The sequence below is a fragment of the Mycteria americana genome, chromosome 1 (assembly GCF_035582795.1).
Source record: "Mycteria americana isolate JAX WOST 10 ecotype Jacksonville Zoo and Gardens chromosome 1, USCA_MyAme_1.0, whole genome shotgun sequence".
NCBI classification, from domain to species: Eukaryota; Metazoa; Chordata; class Aves; order Ciconiiformes; family Ciconiidae; genus Mycteria; species Mycteria americana.
Window position 1 is genome coordinate 140,659,281 of NC_134365.1, and position 19,587 is coordinate 140,678,867.

At 40.6% G+C, this 19,587-nt stretch overlaps 1 protein-coding gene across 3 annotated transcripts in view; it reads left to right on the forward strand.

The window, feature by feature from the left end:
• Positions 1 to 19,587, forward strand: part of MID1 (midline 1) — a 153,303-nt gene that overhangs the window by 36,358 nt on the left and 97,358 nt on the right. For 2 of the 3 annotated variants that reach the window (XM_075522463.1, XM_075522471.1), the window contains exon 2: positions 12,777 to 13,492. In XM_075522463.1, coding sequence (XP_075378578.1) covers positions 12,833 to 13,492 — 660 coding nt within the window. In that variant the 5' untranslated portion in view covers positions 12,777 to 12,832. Of the gene's footprint in view, positions 1 to 8,211; positions 8,305 to 12,776; positions 13,493 to 19,587 lie in introns of those variants that run through there. The other variant, XM_075522479.1, reaches the window with a different exon arrangement.

Consider the following 19,587-nt stretch of genomic DNA (forward strand, 5'->3'; position numbering starts at 1 on the left):
GAAGCATTTGTAGTTTTCTGTTGCAGTTTGCTGCTTCCATGCCAGTTTAGCTAAAAAAAAAAACCCTAAATAATTAAGCAACTGCTATCATCTTGTGTTTCACCTGCTATATTTCAGAAAGTGGGGTCTCCATGGTGTTTGTAGGAAGGAAAGCCTTTCCCTCGGGTACTGTGCTCTTTCAGACTGTCCCCACTTGTGGCAAACTCCTGCTGGACTTTGTGTTTTTAAGGTTTTGAGTAATATTTGGAGAAAACAGTAAAAACAGGTGAAATGCTTGTTTACTGCGAGTCTGTCTTGCTGAGTTCTGCCTTTCCGGAGAACAGCAACTTCTGAAATGTTAATTTTGTGCGTGACAGGTTTGGCCAGTCCGGATCAGCCTCCTGTTATGGGCCTGGGTGCTGCCGGCCGGTCGTCACTCAGCGCTGGGTTAATTGCCCCCGGGGCTGAGCTTGCCCTCACCCGGGCTTTGGGGCACCGCCATCGCCCCGCAGCCCTCGGGCGGGTGGCTGGGGTGCTCTGCGAGGGGATCCATGTCTTCCTGCCTTCTCACCCCGCCGAGGCTGGCCCTTGAGAGGGAGAGGAGGTATTTTGCTGTGGGCGCAGCGCGAAGGGCTGGCTTTGGGAGCGCGGATCCCGGCGGAGGCGGTTAGGTGGAGTGGGGTTTCCTGCAATTGTAGGGGAGATTTTCCTGTTGTGTTTCGGCCGTGACTGTCTCGCAGTTGCAGATGCAGTCAGTGCTGCCACAGGATTACTGGGACGGTGGTGGCTGCTACCGCCTGTCCCGGCTGGGCTGCCGGTGCTTTCCGAGAGGGTCAGCGCGGTCCCTGTCTCCGCAGCAATGTTTCAGCCAGAAGATGTAGGGCGGGATCCAGTGGTGGGTATGCGGCTGGGTGGCTTCTTGGGAGCTGGAGCTGATGCGTATGTGTAGGCTTGCCATTGCAAGTAATGTAGGAAGTATTTTATAATGCCTTTAGCAGTCGAAAGGGAGGAGTTGAGGTTTGCTCTGTTGCTGTGATTAATTATCTTTTCAGTATTGACAACTCGGGGAAAAAAAGGGAACTTTTTTAGCAAAGAGTATTTTTTGTCTTGTCTTTTCAAACAAGGGCTTGTTGTTATCTTGGTAGTTGTTGTAAAACTAGTAAGATAAAGGGGGCATTAGCATCTTCATACTGTTAACAACATCTGGAACATTATAATTCTGTTTTAACAGTAAGGCTGAGTAAGATGAGTAAGGATGAGTAAGATGAAGGCTGAGATACGCATTTACATGAGAAGAATGAAAAAAATACGGTCATTCCCTAAAGCCTGCTCCACTCCTTGTGCAAAGTCTTTCAAATCCCATTTATTTATGTGTAACTGGTGAAGTTACATAACTAAAGCAATGACGCGCTGAAGTGTGATGGCCGAAAGATAATGTTTTTTCAAAGGATGTACTTTTTGGCACTGATATGCTCAGAGTGATGGTTTGGTCACTACAGTTATTTTAAATGCAAGTTCTGTATCCACAAAACACGCCATCCATTTAGGAGGATGAGAAGCATGCAGAGTCCACAGGTACAGAATTTCTAATGTGATTTTCCCAGTACAATATTTCAAGCCAAGCAATTGTCTGAGAACAAGATAAGCTGACATTCAGTCAAGTTTTAAAGTAGATATTTAACAAGCTTCTGGGGAAAAAAAAAGCTTGAGGCTGGAGGTTGTGCAGATGCATGCCAGTAATTCTTTCACGAGTGCTACTCTCTTTATCACAGTAACGGTGACCTGCTTGCTAGCTGACAGGAAATGTACAATTTATTCTAGTTTTTTTAGATAAACTATGAAACTTTTTATGTTGTTGATGAGGAACGTCTCAAAGGGATGTAACCGAGCTATTGTTTTCTCTTTCCATGCTATCTTAAAAGCTACTAAGCTATTTTGAGAGTGACATTAAGAACGTTTTACTTGAGAGGCCTGTATGGGGTATTGATACAGTTATTCAGAAGCAATTGCTCGTTTTAGTTGTTTTTTCCTACTCCCTTTTGGGATGTTCTGAAGACTATCTGCAGGACAATTAATTTGAGGATGTCAAGTAAACTGGTAAGTAGCCCAACCAAACCAGTAAGTAGTCCATCCACCTACAGCCAATGGATCCTTTTCATGTGCACGTGTGTGCGTGCATACCTGTGCGTGTGTTTGGCAGAAGACAGCCATAACCGGGTAGTGAAAAAACATTTTACATTCATTTCATGAGGCCACTCAGCAAGGCCTTTCCCAGGATCAGGATCTCCTTGAGCACAGGAGAAGAGCTGTACAAACCAAACACCGCCCACATCTCAGGGCTGGAGGGAGCTGGGACTCCAAGCAACGAAGACACTGTATAGTGACAGCTCAAAATGACAACCCTTTCATTCGATAGAGTGAGCTTAAATTCAATACTAGAGCTTCTGGCTGTTGTACACTTCTGTGGTTGATGTCAAGTGAAGCACAGGTAAATTGGATCATTTTTTCTTATCACTTCACTAGCTGGATTAGAAACTGGTGTTACCTGGTTTCCTAATTTACTGCAGCTCCCAGAGCATCTCTCTGGTCATCAGTAGGGTTTAAAAGACTAGTACTGTTTACCACCTCAGTTTCTAAGCTGCAAATTACATTGCTGATACAATGGAGCCCTTTGCTGCTCTTAATTTCTTAGCTTGAAGCAAGGAATTTTTGCCACAGTGTGGTTACTAAAAACCTGTGAGGCAAGATTATGTGGCTGTGGTTAATGATTGGTTTTGTCTCAGGCCTTTAAAAAGTCTTTAAAGGATAACATTCTTAAAGGGTGTAAATGCATAGAAGAAAATATTTGAGATCACCAGGGTTTATTGTGGTATGTTTTGGTTAAGTAACACTTTCTCAAGAAACGAAACACATGTGGGCGTGCCTCTGGCAAGCAATAAAGCATTACTGGTTCTTTGCAAAAAGCACCAGCTGACATGACTTAGAAAGTCCTCAAGAGAGGTTCAGTGGAAACTTGCCACCTTCTTAGGATTTAGCTTTATTAGCAAGGAATAAAGACGAAGACTTTGCATCTCATTGTGAGTGAGGGGTGGCACCTCACTGAACGAGCTGGGTTGGGATGCCAGACCCTTGAGTGTGTTAGGCAGAACAGCCGGCTCTTGTTAACCACTACATACAACTCTGTACTTCTTTCTCTTCTCAGTCGAGTCTGCTGTTTTCTTTTTGTGTCCTGTTGTGTCAGGGTCAGAATTTTTACTCGTGCACTAACCATTTTGTGTTATTTGGCTTAATACTGCCATTTGGTAATGCCAAGCAACCCGAGGAGAGGACTAGTAAAGTAGTTCCTACACTCCTCGGTATTGTGAGTGGGAGACACTTAACCCTTTGAAGCCTGTTAGAGAGCTGCAGTGGGATGGCAGGAAGGACAGGGATGAACAGTTGGAAGGACAAGTCTTGCACCTGGTTCATGATCTGCAGTATAGGAAGGCAAGCTACTATTTTGTCAAAACTATGAATAAAATACAGAAGTTGAAGTTAGGTTTGTCATGCCAAGTAGGCTGGTCTTAAGACTTAGTGCAGACCCCATTGCATCTGGTTCTCAGGAACTGCCTGCACGCCCTTCACGTGCAGCAGGGGCCAGAACCATCCAAATCCAGAAAAATCCCCGCTCAGTAGTGTCAGTAGCTGGAAACGGGTTGTTTCAGGATCATTCTCCTGCAACTCAGTTCAGTTTTCTGTGTATCCTCTTGGATCTTTAAATACAGAGAATGATAGAAATGAGTCACATTGGAAGAAAATTATTGGAAGCAAATTTGACTAAACAAGTGATTTTTGAGCTCATTAGAATAACAAAGAATAGATGTAGAAATCTAAAAGATCTCTAAAAAGAAAATGTTCTCCATTTTCTTTTTTTAAAGCTCAAGAACATGGGAAATAGTTACTCGTTAGTTGATGTAGTCTTAATTTCTTACGTTCCCGAGTTCCTTTCATACCTGGAATGAAATAAGCACATCTAGAAAGCGCAGATCACTTGATCCTAAAGATAATCTAAAATAGTTTAAATGAGATGCCTTTAGAGATGCTTGTTTCTTTCTATTGACTACAGAGACCAGTTCAGATGAATGTCACCCTCTGTGTTTAGGAACCACTGTGCAGCAAGAGAGGAACTGGTTTCTCATATTTGTTCTGCTAGTGAATTCTCATATGAATTCGGCTAGCGAGGTATTTGCAGGTTTCTGTTCTGGTCTACGGGGCCAAAGAATGCTCCTGAAATCATTCTGCTAACGGAGAACAGGAACCTAGTACCCCAAGGTGGGGTGCCAGAAGCATGCTCATGGTGGCCCCAGTGACACCATTAGGATGGGAAACGTCCCCACTCCTCTCGGAGCAGGCCTCGGGGTCTGGCGAGGGCCTGCATGAGGTTGTGCCCCCCAAATGGAGGAGCAGCCCTGCCAGTTCCCATTTTGTTATTCCTGGGCTCAGGAAGCCCAAGCTGGGTGTTTCCTGCACCAGTGACAGAGATTTCTGTCAGAGGTCTAAAATAGATTACCTTCAGAGCACAGATATAATTTGTTCCTTATCCTACACCTTCCCATGGTTCACAGCTAATTTCCCCTTCTAATTACCTGATTACAATCTTGATTTTTAAATACACCATTGATCTTACAGAGTTCAGTGTACTGAGAGTACAGCAGGCATAAATTAGAAGGAGGTCCTCAGTGTTGGACAGTGGGGTGGGTTGGTTTTTTTTTTCAGTCACCGGAATCTCTTTGTAGTCTTTGCAAATATGCAGAATGTAACTCTGAGAACATGTGTTTGTTCTTTTTAAAAAAAATCAAAAACGTTTTATAGGCTTTTTTAATGATCACATATGAGGAGCAGAGAGCAGAACAGCAAGAGGCTGACAATGCATGCCTTGCAATGCAATAGGGATAGCTTTATAAACACAAGGAGCTTTAGTTAATCAGAAGTGCATCTTGCACGTAGTTTAAATTCAGAGTCCTGTGTGGTGGGTGAGCCCACACCTTCATACCTGTTGTAGTTCCTGGGACATTTCTTGCTACTATTTTAAAGGCTCTCTTTGATAAGAAAGCAGACCTTGGGGTTCTTCCTTGAGAACTTAGAATGTCATCTCGGTGGAGGCAATGATTATGAATTTAAGTAGTATTTATGATCCCCTTTACTTGGCTGCAGGGAAAGACATTCATAGAACAACTTTCTGGAAAGAGGATGCAATCATTTCTTTAAGCCACCCTGAGATCTTCCCTGAAAACTTGCAGTAGCTTAAGGGCCCCAGTGTTTCCAAGCTGCACTAAATTACCTATCAGTGTGTGTGAACACATAGGACTAGAAGGAATGTGCTGAACTATTTCTGGCTATTTCTGTTGCTGTATCACCTACACTAAAGATCAGGGAGTACCACGTTACCTAAGGCATTACACAAGTGAAATTCCCAGCTGGGGAAATGTGAGAGATTTCCAGCTCTACTGTGCAAATAAAGCCCTGTGAGAACTGATGGGTTTTTAGTATTTACTATTTGGGTAAAATTATTTTACCTTCCTTCTGTTGCAGAGTAGCATCCATCATCTAGGAAGCTCTTAGCTTGAAATGAGAGAGAAAATAATTGGTGTGGTATATAGCAGTTTTTCTCCTTTGGCAAGTTTTTGGGGCTGCTCCAGTCATCGTTTCCCATGCTGCCAGTATCCAGACCAAGATGTGAACCCCCTTCCTCAATATTTGTTGTTGTATAGTTATGATATACCCCAGAATAAATACCAATTTCTCAAATGAAGAGCGTGAATTTAGTTGAAGAGGTTTTTGGAACAGACTTTCGGCCATAAATTTGTTAGGAGGTCACTGCTGATACCAATAGACCTACGCTGATTCACATGTGCTAAAGATTAAACAAACCTTTCCTTTCATTCCCCTGAAGCATTTAGAGGAAATATTAAATCTTATATCTAAAGAATGTAAAGCTACGAGAGTTGCAAGAATATAAAAAATAAAGGTCAAAAAGCATTCCAAATGTATAGTAGTATAGATTTATGCACACATGTGTAATACTGTATCTAATATTATAGATAATATTAAATCAGCTATTTATTGATTGCTTTGGGATTTACAGCACATGATTTTTTTTTTCCTGCCTGTTAGCTTTTATGGCTCAGTTATTGTTTTAGCTCCCATGAGAAGGAATATGTAATGTTGTGCCAAAGACCTTAATTCTGTGAGATGTTCTTGTCTCACTGAATACGGTACAGGATTCAGCTTTTAGAAAATATGTTCTCCTACTAGCATACGTCTCAACCAGAGAGGGATGTTGTCTAGGCTTTATATCACTACAAACAGCATAGCAGATGTGCTTTTGCTGCATCAATATCCTTCAAATGTTGCAAACAACTATTTCAACATCATGGAAACACTGCATGTAACTTCTAGACAAGGCAGCTAATCATTCTTCTGTCAGTGAAAATGTATGAATAGGATGAACTAGTCATTCTCTTTTATGCTGGGTATTTGTTTTTGCATATCAGGAGCTGTTGAACAGCACTGTCCTTTGAATATTTATTCATTTGCACTGCTTCGATAAAAAACAGTGGGAAATCAAGTATTTGCTTGCTTCTGGGTGTGTGCAGCTTGCTTTTTTTAGCATTACAGAAGTTTTCATTAAACATTTCTAAAGAAAAAATGCCAAGTTTTGATTATTAGTTCCTTTTACACTACTTACACAAATTACACTACTTACACGCATATCGCACTAGCTGTCCTGCTGGCAATTACTAGCATCACGAGTACTCATAGACTTTGATGTCTGTGCTGCAGAAGGTAAAAGCTGTAATGGACTTGGGACAAACTGGGCTATGAAGCAGTCCATTGGTTTAATCACATTTGAAATGTTTATTGAATATGATGTGAAACAATCACATTTACTTATTGGGAGGAAAAGTTGTTCCCAAGACAATTTTGTGTATATCCTAGAACAGGATAGAAAATGGCAAAAAGAATAGCATTTTCTTTTTTCTTTTTTTTTTTTTTTCAGAGCTAACAGAAGAAATTGCAAGTGGTTTTTTTATTGCCCATAGCAGATTTTATGACAAGAACATAAATTTAGATTTTTCCTTTTATAATGCACTTAACAGAAAAATACTGCCACTTTGAAAACTACAGCTGTATATTATGATAGTAGCCTGCCTAAGCACTTGCCGTAGTTCATTCAGGAATAGTGTGTGTGTGTTGACTGTAATTCTTCTTGTACTATAAACCTAAGATACATATATGTATGCACACACACATGCATGCATACATGCATAACACATTTTATTACCTTTCATAGTTACATGTTTATATTTCATACAAAATTTCATTTCATATTCATATAATGGCAGTTTAATAAATTTGAATTTCCAACTGAAAAAGTTGGCCAGTGTTTTCTACAAAAACACTTAATCTTTAAGAGTTTGATCTTTAATTTAGCCTGTGGTCTTGTGTCCATTTATGAAGATTCCTATATGCAGAGGACCAGGGCTGGGATAGCCTTACTGTAGTAGGCATTCAGTAGTAGCCTTAACAGAACAAATTGCTAGAAACCGCTGTTAGGAAAAATGCTATTCAAACCTGCTCGGGCGTATTTTGGCCATAATTCACCAAAACACAACAAACTGCGATTTTGCCAGAGAGATAACACATCAAGGAGTTTTGGAACGTGGCACAAGTCCAGCTCTTTTGCCCAGTGCTATTTGTTACAAAGATGCTTAAAATTTGTGGAGTGGTCTACAGTTCTGTTTCCTCCTTCAATGTCACTGAGTTCCCTACCATTTAAAACTTCACTGAGACAGCTTTAATTCGTACTGTGAGCTCCACCTTTACTAGAGTGGAAAGCAAAGCTTCGTAGGATGTCCTTTTCCACCACTTTTTCACTCCTGGTAGACTCTTTTCTCACCTTCCCTGAAGGTTGCAGGAGCAGCTGGAATAGAAAAGGAGCAGGAGGCAACACATGGCATGCTAAAACATTGCCTGCTAACTTTATTCTAATAGCTAGTGATTTATTCTGCGTGGGGAGAATTCTGTAGCGTTGTACTGACAAAAAGTGACCTCAGTATACTGGAATTTTTGACACATTCATTTTTAAGTGCGGTTTTATGTATTAGGCATTTTACCTCAGACATTACGTTAACACTTCAGAAATACCATGTTCTGGCTTGAATGCACTCAGTTAAGGTGAAGAATATTCTTTGGCAATATCATGCTGTAATTACTTTGTTAATACAGCAAATGTAAATAATTACCAATATTATTGATCACCTAGTTAATGCCAATGAAAAACAGGTAAGTGTCAGGTCAGGTCACCAGTCGCCTCTCTGGTGAGTATTACTAGTTAGGCTGAAATGTCCGACCCAGATCCAGCTTTAAAGAACTCTGTTAGCCTTCTTGAAGCATTTTATTACTGTAGCATCACCAGGTCCTATGGTATTACTGCTGGATGTTTGTCTTTTTCCCAAGAAGGTTAGCAGGGTAATTGTTGTGGACATTAATTGCAATTTCCTGATTGTCGTTTGGGTGCAGAAAGAGTGCTAGCCTGCGTACAGGAGCCATACAGGGGTATTTGCTGTGAGAACAGCTCCACGTAGCAATGTGTGGTTTGCAGTATCTTTCTAACGGCATGTGAGTTCTTCAGAATATAGAAATGTGTTGCTTCCTGTGAGGAAGTGCTCACAGTTCTGGTTCATGGAAGTCTCCCCCAGCCAACACTTTCTGGTATTTTTATCCTGCTGCTTCTGTATACTTCTTTCTGTACTTAAAGAGTAGGGATCATCCATAACACTGGCACTCCCAGCAATGAAAAATCACAAGTCAGCCTTCAGTCATCCCTGGGCTGATTTCAGGGCCACGAAATTGCCAGATTTTCCTGTAAATAGTAATGTTTCAGAGAATGATGAACTGCCTATTTTATGTTCTCCTCAGGAAATGTGCTTTTGAGCTTTGATTACTAGGGTGTCATTGAGATCAGTGGTAACAGTTTTCTGGACTTTGGTAGTATCTCTGATCCATAATTTTTCAAGTATAAAACAAATGGAAGGTATAATACAGCAGTTTTGCAGCATAGCATTGCATCCAGTTATGAAACAGATTGACAGATTTTATTTATTCAGCTCTACTGGTACTTAACATACTGAAATTTATCTAGGTCAGCTCTAGTTTTAATTTCTCTCATGTGTCTCTACTTCTGAAAAGTTTTGGGTGTGCTTCTGTGCAACTGAAGGCATTAATGCCACCTGAAAAATATGTCATGCTTAAAACAAGAGGTGCAAAGATGCTCATTCCACTAGGGTTAGTAGAAGTCTTGCCATGAGCTACACTGGGAACGGGATTTCATTTACTGCATTGCTTGCCACATAATGTATAACTAATCGGTACGTGCTGGGGAGATGTCACAAATCCAAAGTTACTTAAGTATATTTTTTATTTTTAAGCAACACTTGTCTTTTGACAATCACTTTTACTTTGATATCTGTTCTTAAAACTACCTCTTGTGGGTAGAAAAATAATACTTCTCATTTCAATGACATTTTGGTAATAGTATAATTTTCTGCCAGTAATTACATACTTTTGCAAATATGAAATTATGTACTCGAAATTCCTTCTTTCCTTTCTGTGTCTGGAGGCTGTCTCTGTGGCTTTCAATCTATGGGCCATGTTGAATATGGAATACAACCATATGCATATATAAACCATGTGTATTGAGTTTCTGCCTACTGTAGCTATGGATTCTCTACCACTCGCAAGAAAAAAAAGCCTGAATATGAAACTTCAGGGCAAGGGCCAGTGAGTTTGAAAGATTTTGTAGCTGGATCAGCAGCACACTCTGTACTTCAGGCACCAACCTAAAAGTGAAAGCAGAATTGCCCTCAATTAAAGAGTAATCATTGAATTGCCCAGAAAATGCAGCCCCTTGTCAGTGCCTCTTAAAGGATTCATTATTCAGTCCCAGATGCAGTGTGTTTTGACTTATTGGCAACTGCAAAAGAAAACAGGGAAATGTCATTTTTTGGTTTCTATCAGTGTGGTCAGCTTTGATTACCTTGGAAGACAGGCTCTTATTCCAAGACGTTTACAGTCTAAGATCAGATTTTGGCACCCTTGCTCATGCTGAATAGCATTAGTCAGGGCTGAGCTGCTGGTCATTCAGGTCAGATAGATCAGACTTAGTCATCAGTTGAGACAGTGGTATTTATGTAGGGCCATGATGGTGATTCAAACGTCTTTCCATAAGGTGGTGATGCAGATGTTTTTCTGCTGCTTTTACCTGTTTTTCTGTACCTCTCTTTTATATAAGTACCATAAAAAAGCCTTTGGTTAAAAAAGTACTTTAAGAAGGAAACAGAATGAATGAAAGTGTTTGGCACATGAAGGAGCAGGGGTGATTTTGTACAGAAAGGATAGTGTGGAAGAAAGCCCTGTATTCCAAACATGGTCCTAAGAAACAAACCCAAAAGGATGGCAAGTTTTCACTGGACTGCCAATAGATGAGCAATGATTAGTTTGCCTTTTTAAAACGTTGTCTCCTGCCAACCCCAAATCCCCTTCTCCCATTTCCAGCACAGCACTCGGCCTGCAGGATAAGTGGATGATGAGGTACACAGTTGTGGTGTGGAAGGGATTCAAACAACGTGAATGAGTTTTTGGTCTTCTGGGACTTCTGTGATACAGAGAGTGAAGAGGAGGAAAGACAAACTGGTCTTCGTTTGCAGAAAAGGCTTTTATCTCTTCTGTGCTGTGTGGCTATGGCTGAGGAGAGAGGAGGGGAGTTGTCTTCCTGCTTATATCAAATTGTCAGGCCTTTAATGTTGACCAGATGCACCATGCAATTATGGCAGCTGATGGATAGTTGTAAATGAATTAGTCTTTGGCAAACGGAACTTTATTTCAAGTAAGATCAGCATCACACAAGATACAGGAAAGCAAATTTTGTGATGGGGTCAGTGCATTTTTTAAGTGCTCAGATTTCTTGTCAGAATAAAAGGACGCATTAGTGCAAAGAGGCCAAGTATCCTAATTTCTAAGCATATATCTGGAACAGACGCCTTGCTGCTCTTCCCACAGAGCAAGGAGGACTAAATACCGATGGGCACTCTGAACCTTGCCTCTGTTTGCTGAACTTTCCTTTTTGCTGTGGTTCATATCGGGGTTATAGGTAGCATTCCTGTCACTGCCACCGTGCTCCCCACTCTAATTGTCATGAAGTACAGAAGGTTCAAGCACGCTTGGTTCCCAAGGCTGCTAATGAGCCCTGAGCTCTTCTCACCCCTAATGAACCAAGGTTTGTTTGTGGGGGATTCTTGTCCGTCCCTCCTTTTCCCTGGTCAGGGGAGGAGGCAAGAGTTCACGCAACCGAACAATGACTTTACAGTGTAAAGACGACGCAGCTGTGCCATCTGAAGTCGTCCTCAGTTATGAGCAACAAAGCTTAAATAGATTGTACTGTGAAGAGGTACAGCCCTGTGAGTGTGAAGCATAGCTGCTTCTTCTGCTTCACTGACCTGTCTGCTTGCGGCAGCGACGGGCCCTTGACGGGAGCTTAGGCAGGGAGAGCTGCGTAGGGCGACTCTTTCAAAACCACTCTCTGTAACGCCGAGCACAGGAAAGGAAGCAAAATGAAGTTTCAGTTGATCTCTGACGGGGGTATACTGCTGCATTCTCCAGAAAATCCCATGCCCTCCATTTAAAAGTCATTGATTCCTAATCCACTTGAGGTGATTAATAAAGCTACTAAAGCAAGCGGTAGTTTGTAAGTTTTAGCAGTAGAGAGTACTCGCACAAAAGTGGATGCGCACACACAAACTCCTCCTAGGCAAATCACACATTTCACTATCTCACTACGTTTTACTGTCTTCCTCTCTAGAGGCTCTTCTTGTACCAGAGCTTAGGGTCATCAGAAATTTGGGCTAAACTACTGTTTATAATTTCCTTCATCCACCTTCCTTTAGGCATTTCAGTTACGACACTGGGCGATCCTCTAGCTATATTTGTCTTATTACAAACACATATGTGATATATTTTGGGGCATATGTGTACAGGTACATATGCACAGAAGTACAGGTACATATAAATACAGTTGCAGATGTTCTTGAAATACATAGAAGTATATTAGTATATGATACATATATATATTATATGTAAAATATCACATACTTTCCTAGAAACATTATTCCCTGTATATATTCAGATATATATTTACACAAGTAAACACTGATGTGTACTCTAAATGCTGTGCTATTGCTATAATAGCAAATGAAAATTTCAATCTGATAAACTAACTCTGTTAATTGTAATAGCGATTGTAAGGTTATCAGTTACAATACTCTGGACTAATCCTTGCACAATGCTATACAAAGGTGAAGTTTTTTAAAAAAGTTTTACTACTAGATGAATGAAGCCAAAAGCAGCATCTGCAGAAGAAATCTAATTTTGCTGTAAAAGGCTGTTTGAAGATCAGCATTTTGGGTTTTAATAATGCACAGAAATATCTGCTGTTTTCCTTGATCGCATGAGAAAGGGCAAGAGAGAGAAATTAAGAACGAGCTTTTGTTTTGCATTCTTAAGGGGGGGGGGGAGGAGAATAAAGCAGTCCAGTTTTAAATACCTTGATGAGTACATGTGCAGGTTCAAAACTTTAGATTGCTCTCCCGCCTGGCGTGGTTGGGTTGATAGCCCCGGGAGCAGTGGCGAAAGTTGACAACCCCCCACGGCTGACCCCTCTTGTTCTCTCTCGCCTAATCAAATTTTACGTGTGTTTCCAGATAGCTGATCAGCTTCCCTGGATTTCGCTGACGCCACAGGAAAGCTTTGCCTGAAGATGGAAACACTGGAGTCGGAACTGACCTGCCCTATCTGTCTGGAGCTGTTTGAAGACCCGCTGCTGCTGCCTTGCGCTCACAGCCTCTGCTTCAACTGCGCGCATCGCATCCTGGTCTCCCACTGCGCCACCAACGAGCCGGTGGAGTCGATCACCGCCTTCCAGTGCCCGACCTGCCGCTATGTCATCACCCTCAGCCAGCGCGGTCTAGACGGGCTCAAGCGCAACGTCACGCTGCAGAACATCATCGACAGGTTTCAGAAAGCCTCGGTCAGTGGGCCCAATTCCCCCAGCGAGACCCGCCGGGAGCGGGCGTTTGATAGCAACAGCATGTCGTCCTGCGAGAAGGTCCTCTGCCAGTTCTGCGACCAGGACCCTGCCCAGGAGGCGGTGAAAACCTGCGTTACCTGCGAGGTGTCCTATTGCGAGGAGTGCCTGAAAGCCACTCACCCCAACAAGAAGCCGTTCACCGGCCACCGTCTCATCGAGCCCATCCCAGACTCTCACATCAGGGGATTAATGTGCTTGGAGCACGAGGATGAGAAAGTTAACATGTACTGCGTGACCGACGACCAGTTAATCTGTGCCTTGTGTAAACTGGTCGGGCGACACCGCGACCATCAGGTGGCAGCTTTAAGTGAACGCTATGACAAGCTAAAGGTTAGTGCTACCTAACGTCCTTTCTAGCCAAGCAGCATGTGGTTGGGAAGGAAAGTGCCCTTTGGTTGCATGCTAAATTCCTCATTTGGGCAGGGGTCGGGAAAGGTAGGTGCGCAGTCTCTAATCGGATAAGATACACATACAGATCTATATGTGCATTTGCTCATTACCATTTGAAACGTGTTGGATTTTGCTTAAGAAAAGATTCCTCAGTTGTGCTTTGATTTCTCTGTAGCTGTCATAAGGAATATGCAGCATATACTACTGTTTAGGTGAATTTTCTTATCTACTTACAGCTTTATTCGTGGCAGCTGGCAAGGTTTAGTGCTGACTGCACATACACAGGCACTGATTGAAATGTCAGGCATTCTTTGCGTACGCTCTGCTGTTGATTATTTTTCATTTGGTTGCTTTCATTGTGAAAAGCCCTTCCCATCGCCGCTAACAGGAGATGCATTTATCCGTGCCGGCTTCAGGGATGCCAGCTGCCTGTCCAGCCAGGGAAACTGAATGCTGGCTCTGCTCTTCCCGCGCTGCCTCCCACCCGGGCTCGCAGGCAGCGCAGTCCTGGGAACAAACCCAAAATTGTTTCTGAGCTTCCTGTGGCATTCCCATGGTTCGGCGAGCTCCCGGCCCATCTCCTGCCAGGTAGCTGGCCGGCTCCGGCAGCCCCCTGGCCCCGTGCAGGACACCCTGGGTGGGGTGGCAGTGGGCAGCCCGGTCTCGGGGTGCTCTGGTGGCTCTCCAGGCTGCCGGCGGAGGCAGGGCTCCCGCTGAACAGCGAGGCCAAGGCGAGTGGCCTCCCGCTCACCTGGGTGTACGCTCCTCTTGTGCCGATTTCGGTGCTACTGCAGAGCAAAGGCAGGAATTATTAAAGCATCCCATGCTTTCCTCCACCCGCTCCCTCCTGATGGTCTGCGTGTGCCTGAGTGTGGCTGGGGAGGGATTTTTTTAAAGGTGGACTGCAATGGAGAAACCACAAGCGTGGAGGGCAAAGCTTATCTGCCAGCCTTCTCACGCACAATTTCAGAGGTGGAAAAAGAAACTGAATTAATAGGTTTAACTAACTGGAAGGGTTTTCTTAAATACCTTCAGACAAAAATGTGTGGCTGGACATGTCTATGATAACTTTAGGTGATTGCAGGTGAAATCTGCATACACATGCTGTGTGGGTTTTGTGCCTCTATGCATGCACAAACATGCAGATCATATTCTGTGATTAATATAATGAAGGACACCTCTTTACCTGGACTTGATAGCTTCCTTTCATCTCTTAAAGACTTTTTTATTTACTAAGGAGGAATTGTTATTTTTGCTTTCTTTTTTTTCTGGACTGGTTTGTTATTTTAATAGGTAAGAGTTTAGCCATTGGTGAAGTGGGGCATGGACTATAAATGTGAATAGATGTGTGGACTTAGAGTGCTTTTCAGTAATCCAACAGGTTTATATCCTTAACAGGTCCTACTATTTAGTAAGCTAACAGTTCATTGTTTATCAACTTTATTCGACTAGGAATACAGTACTTACCATGAAATACCTTCAACATTAAATACTGGATACGTATGTTTTTGAGGATGTAAAAAAGTAGTAAACATTTCTTAGTGTTGATGTACATAGATATGGCAAGCCTTGAAAGAAGACTTTAAAAGGCATGTCTCTTCTCTTGAGATCTTTGATTTAATATTGCAGATAGTTAGGAAAAAAAAATTAGGGTATTTTTGCATGATCTGTGACTTTTCTGTGCAAAGATGCCTAAACAAACTCTGAAAGGGTATCTCGGACAGGCAAGTAACATTCACATTAAGTGTTACCCAGTTTAGCTAACTTGGCAGAAGCCTAATAGAGTACTTTCTACCAGCCTCCTTGAAGAGTAATTCAAGTACTAATTTAATGGTTAGCGTAGGCCTGAGTTAAGTAACTCTTTCCTTATAATGGCAACTCCTAGTATCAGTTTATAAGTTTACAGTTTATAATATCTGTATGATTTTTTTGAGAGATGGACTTTCTTTGTACCCAAACTATCTAAAAGTAGTTTACACAGACAATTATTACTCTATGTGAAATCCAGTTCTTTTCCTCTTTGTCATGAAGCAGCCTATTTCACTTTGCTGATGCCAGCAATGACATCAGTCATGCCAATTATGCCAGCGATTATGACGTCTTTCTATTCAGAGCCCAGGAACAGCAGGCTAGGTGGTTTCCATCCAGGTCCAGTGTCCATTCTCTGTTCATAAGAAGGTAATCTGAAAACTATGTCTTTCCTTTCCTCAATGCCTCTTCCATCTCAGAAATTTGTGCTGGTTTATATATCAAACTCTGAGAATGAGATTTTCAGTTCCATAGATTGGAATTTATCCCTCAGGAGTAAAGGAATGATACCTGTTCACAGCAGCATTTGGTTGCCGAGAGGCAAGAATTTTGGGCCCATTTTCACGTTCAGGGCTCCACCTTCATAAATGGTGATATGACCTCGTGAGTCACTGGTTGTGCTGCTAACATAAATCTTAGGTAAGAGTTTGCAGATGGTCTTTGTTAACTTGCAGATAATGTGCATGTGCCATTGGCAAATTCAATGTTCGAGTGGATCAGAAAATCCCCACCTGAAAAAACAGGTTGTTGCTTGCTACATTGCTGCTGCGGGTTTTTAAAATACTTGGAGTTTGATAGATAGGCTACCCAAATCCTTAAAAAAAATTCTGAAAGAATGAGCATGCAGTAGCCAATAGTAAGGTGGATTAATTAAAAAATGAGTGGTTAATTGTATCTTTAAAAAAGAAAAGCAAAACCGCTTCAAGTGACACTTTCTTTCTTGGGGTTTTCTTTATAAATCAGCACATTGTTGATGCTAACAACAGCAACTGGTGTTGGTCTGGGTGTCAAGCTATGCTAATTACTTGCATTCTCTACCAGCAGTGTTACTAATTATTTAAACAGTATCTCACCCTTCATTAAGCATAGGACAAAAGATGCCATTACAGTCTAGCTCCTTTTGTGGCAAAAATGAAACCCCTTAATAAGGAGTTCTGTACACTTGTCCAACAGAGGCGTCTATGCTGAAGTGTGTTTAACAGTCAATGTAATAGCAATTGTGGACATTTGAAAATGAGAAAGTGTTTTCCTTTGGCAACTACGGCTCCAACCCTGAGAGGTGCTTTTCTTTCTCAACTTGTACTGGGGTGGAGGGGGTTGAGGGCACTTGTGTTCTCCCAGGAGCAGTCCTTTCTTGCTTAGTTACACGACCACTGATATACCTTCATGCTTACAGTTGTTTAGTGTTTATAGATGTGGTGTTGGGGTTTTTTTAAGTAGATCATAGACAGATGCATATTAAATGGAAAAATTATAAACCATGACCAAAACAGAGAACAGGAAATACCCTGGTCGTATGCTGAATTTATGAGGTGGTGGTCAAAACTGTGGTATAAATTAGTAATTTTTAGCTACATAAACAATGAGAGCTTTAAAAATAGAAGGTGCAAATGCTTATGCTTAGCCCACCACATTACCTCAAAGAAAATATTTATGGCTAATTGCTTTTGATATTGATTCTTTGCTTTTTGTCTTGTTGCAATGGAAAGGAAAAGACAATTGAAAAGTACGTTCATTTTTTTCAGAGAAAATTCATAGAATTGCCATTGTTCTATAGATGTATTTATACTCAAGAAAGTGATAAGAAAAATGAAAATGTAAGGTTTATTTTGAACAAGAGAGAATGTCTTGGGGAGAAGTTACAAGGTGTGGATGGAAAGATACTGCTTATTTAATATTAGCGAAGAGCCATGAAGAAGTGTAACAAAAGGGGAAGATAGACGGTAAGCCATATTTTAAAATGGTGTAAAGCCAGCGTAACACCATTGAAACCAACATTTTTACTCACCTTCATATTTAATGAGAATCTGGCTGCTGACGCACATATTCTTGCGAAAACATAATTTTGGCACAATTGTAGTGCTTAGTCAAGAAAGATCTTTTGTTGAATCGAGCTGCTGTAGGTTAGCTGTGGTTCTCTGTGGTTTTGTTTGAATCTTATTAGTGCTGATGTGTACTGGGCATGTTTACGAAGGCAGGGCAGTCCTCTGAATGGCACTCAGCAATTCCAGGAATAAAAGGGAGCTTCTTGTTTGTGTGGTTTTCACCTAGTTTTAGTGGCAGAATTCATGCTCTATCTTTCCTACACTGTTGATTCAGGATGCAAGGATTTGGTTTTCTACAGTGTGTCAATTCAATTGCTCACAAATATTTTTTTGGTGGGAAGCAGCCATAAACTGTTTCCACGTAGGGACAATTGCATTCCACTCTTATAAGCCTACTTTGACTGTGTAAAGGTAGGACGCTTTGTCAAGTCCACAGCTTCTACAAATAGAGTGCAAAAATATGTCTGCTTCCCTGCTATGTATATTATGAATTAAAAAACTTTTCATATATAAATGTCTTTGCAGAGATGCTGGCAAAATATTTGTTGAAGCTTTCCAACTATTTTTATTTGGTATTATTTTGTAGTTGCAGCTTGATTATTAATTGGTATGCTGTGATACCATAAGAACCCAGCACTTACAAATCTATACTCGTACAAACAGTGGGGTTGACAATCCGGGAACATTGGTTTCTGGACTTATATATAAATATATTATGCACATACATGTAAAAATGTGTCTATATACATTTTATTCATTTTATGCGCATATTTATACTGCTTGTGTTAGTATATAAAGGCAATACTACATATGTTTGTAGGTACGTGTATGTAGACTTGTTTGTCTAGCATAGAAATAAATGTAATTTCTAGTAATGTCTAAATTAATGAATATCTAGAATCTTGAATTTGAATACACATATGCCAATATTTTAAGTAAATATATACAGTTTCATATATATGTGTAGGTCAGTAAAAATATATTTGATCACATATGTATCTAAATGACACATTGATTGTTTTACTTGGTATCCAATTTTAATATTCCATGCATATATCTTTTTTTAGTAGCTGAATATTTTCACACCTAAATTTAGAGTTTCCCTGTGTACCCTTGACTTTACTAACTTCCTGTTTAATGGAAGCTATTTAACAAAAAAACCCCAACTGGTATATAAAGACATAGTATGTCAGTGTTATAGTGATATGTGTTATTAAACATTTAGATAGGTGGCACTTTTCCTTACATTGTACATAATAGATTTAGAGTGTAGAAAGTTACTTTCTATAGTGCCAGTTACGCAGGTTTAACATATAGATAAAACACTATATCCAGCCTGACAAAATGTGGAACTCTTGGACTTTCATTATTATTAGATTATTTTTAGATTAGATGCAGCTTGATATTATTATTAGATTATTATTAGAATAGATACTGCTTGACAGATATTTCAGTGTATTCATTTTTTATGAAATTAAAATGATGAATGGTCACATCTGTTAGAATGGAATGGTATCTGATATTACTTCACCCAGAAATAGATGCAAAAATATAAATACTTGGCTGTGCTTCAGTATTTGCAAAGATCCAAAAATATTAAGGGAAGAAGATCGATGTAGGAATGAACTATTTTACTACCAAGGTTTTCCAGCTACACTTATTTTATTACATTATTATATAAATCTTAAGGCAGACTTTAGAACATTCTCTCTTTAGTCTAGTGTTATCTCAAGTGGTTGTGTTTCCTCCATCTGGTATTTCTTTGGTGGAGTTTAGAAGGATAATAGAAAATGTCAATACAGTAATAACAACAGTAGTCCTTTTTTTTGTGTGTGTGTGTGGGGGGGGGCATTGTTTGAGTTTTTTTGTAAATTTTAGACTATTTTAGCGTAGTTTGAAGTTCCTTGTGTTTATGACTGTGGATAATGAACTATGACCTTACAACAGTTATAAGTACTATGAGATTGTTTTTATTTTATCTACTTGAGATCATTTAAATAATATAAGCCATAGTTTTTTAAAACTTACTTTTACATATTTAATAGTTGGCAAGTCTTTCAAAAATGTTTTCATACTACTTATTTCCTTCAATTTTTAGTGGAAATGGTGGTGTTGAAGGCATAATCTATTCAGGAAGAACAAGAGAATAAAATAAAATTGTAAATAGTACAGCATTTTTAT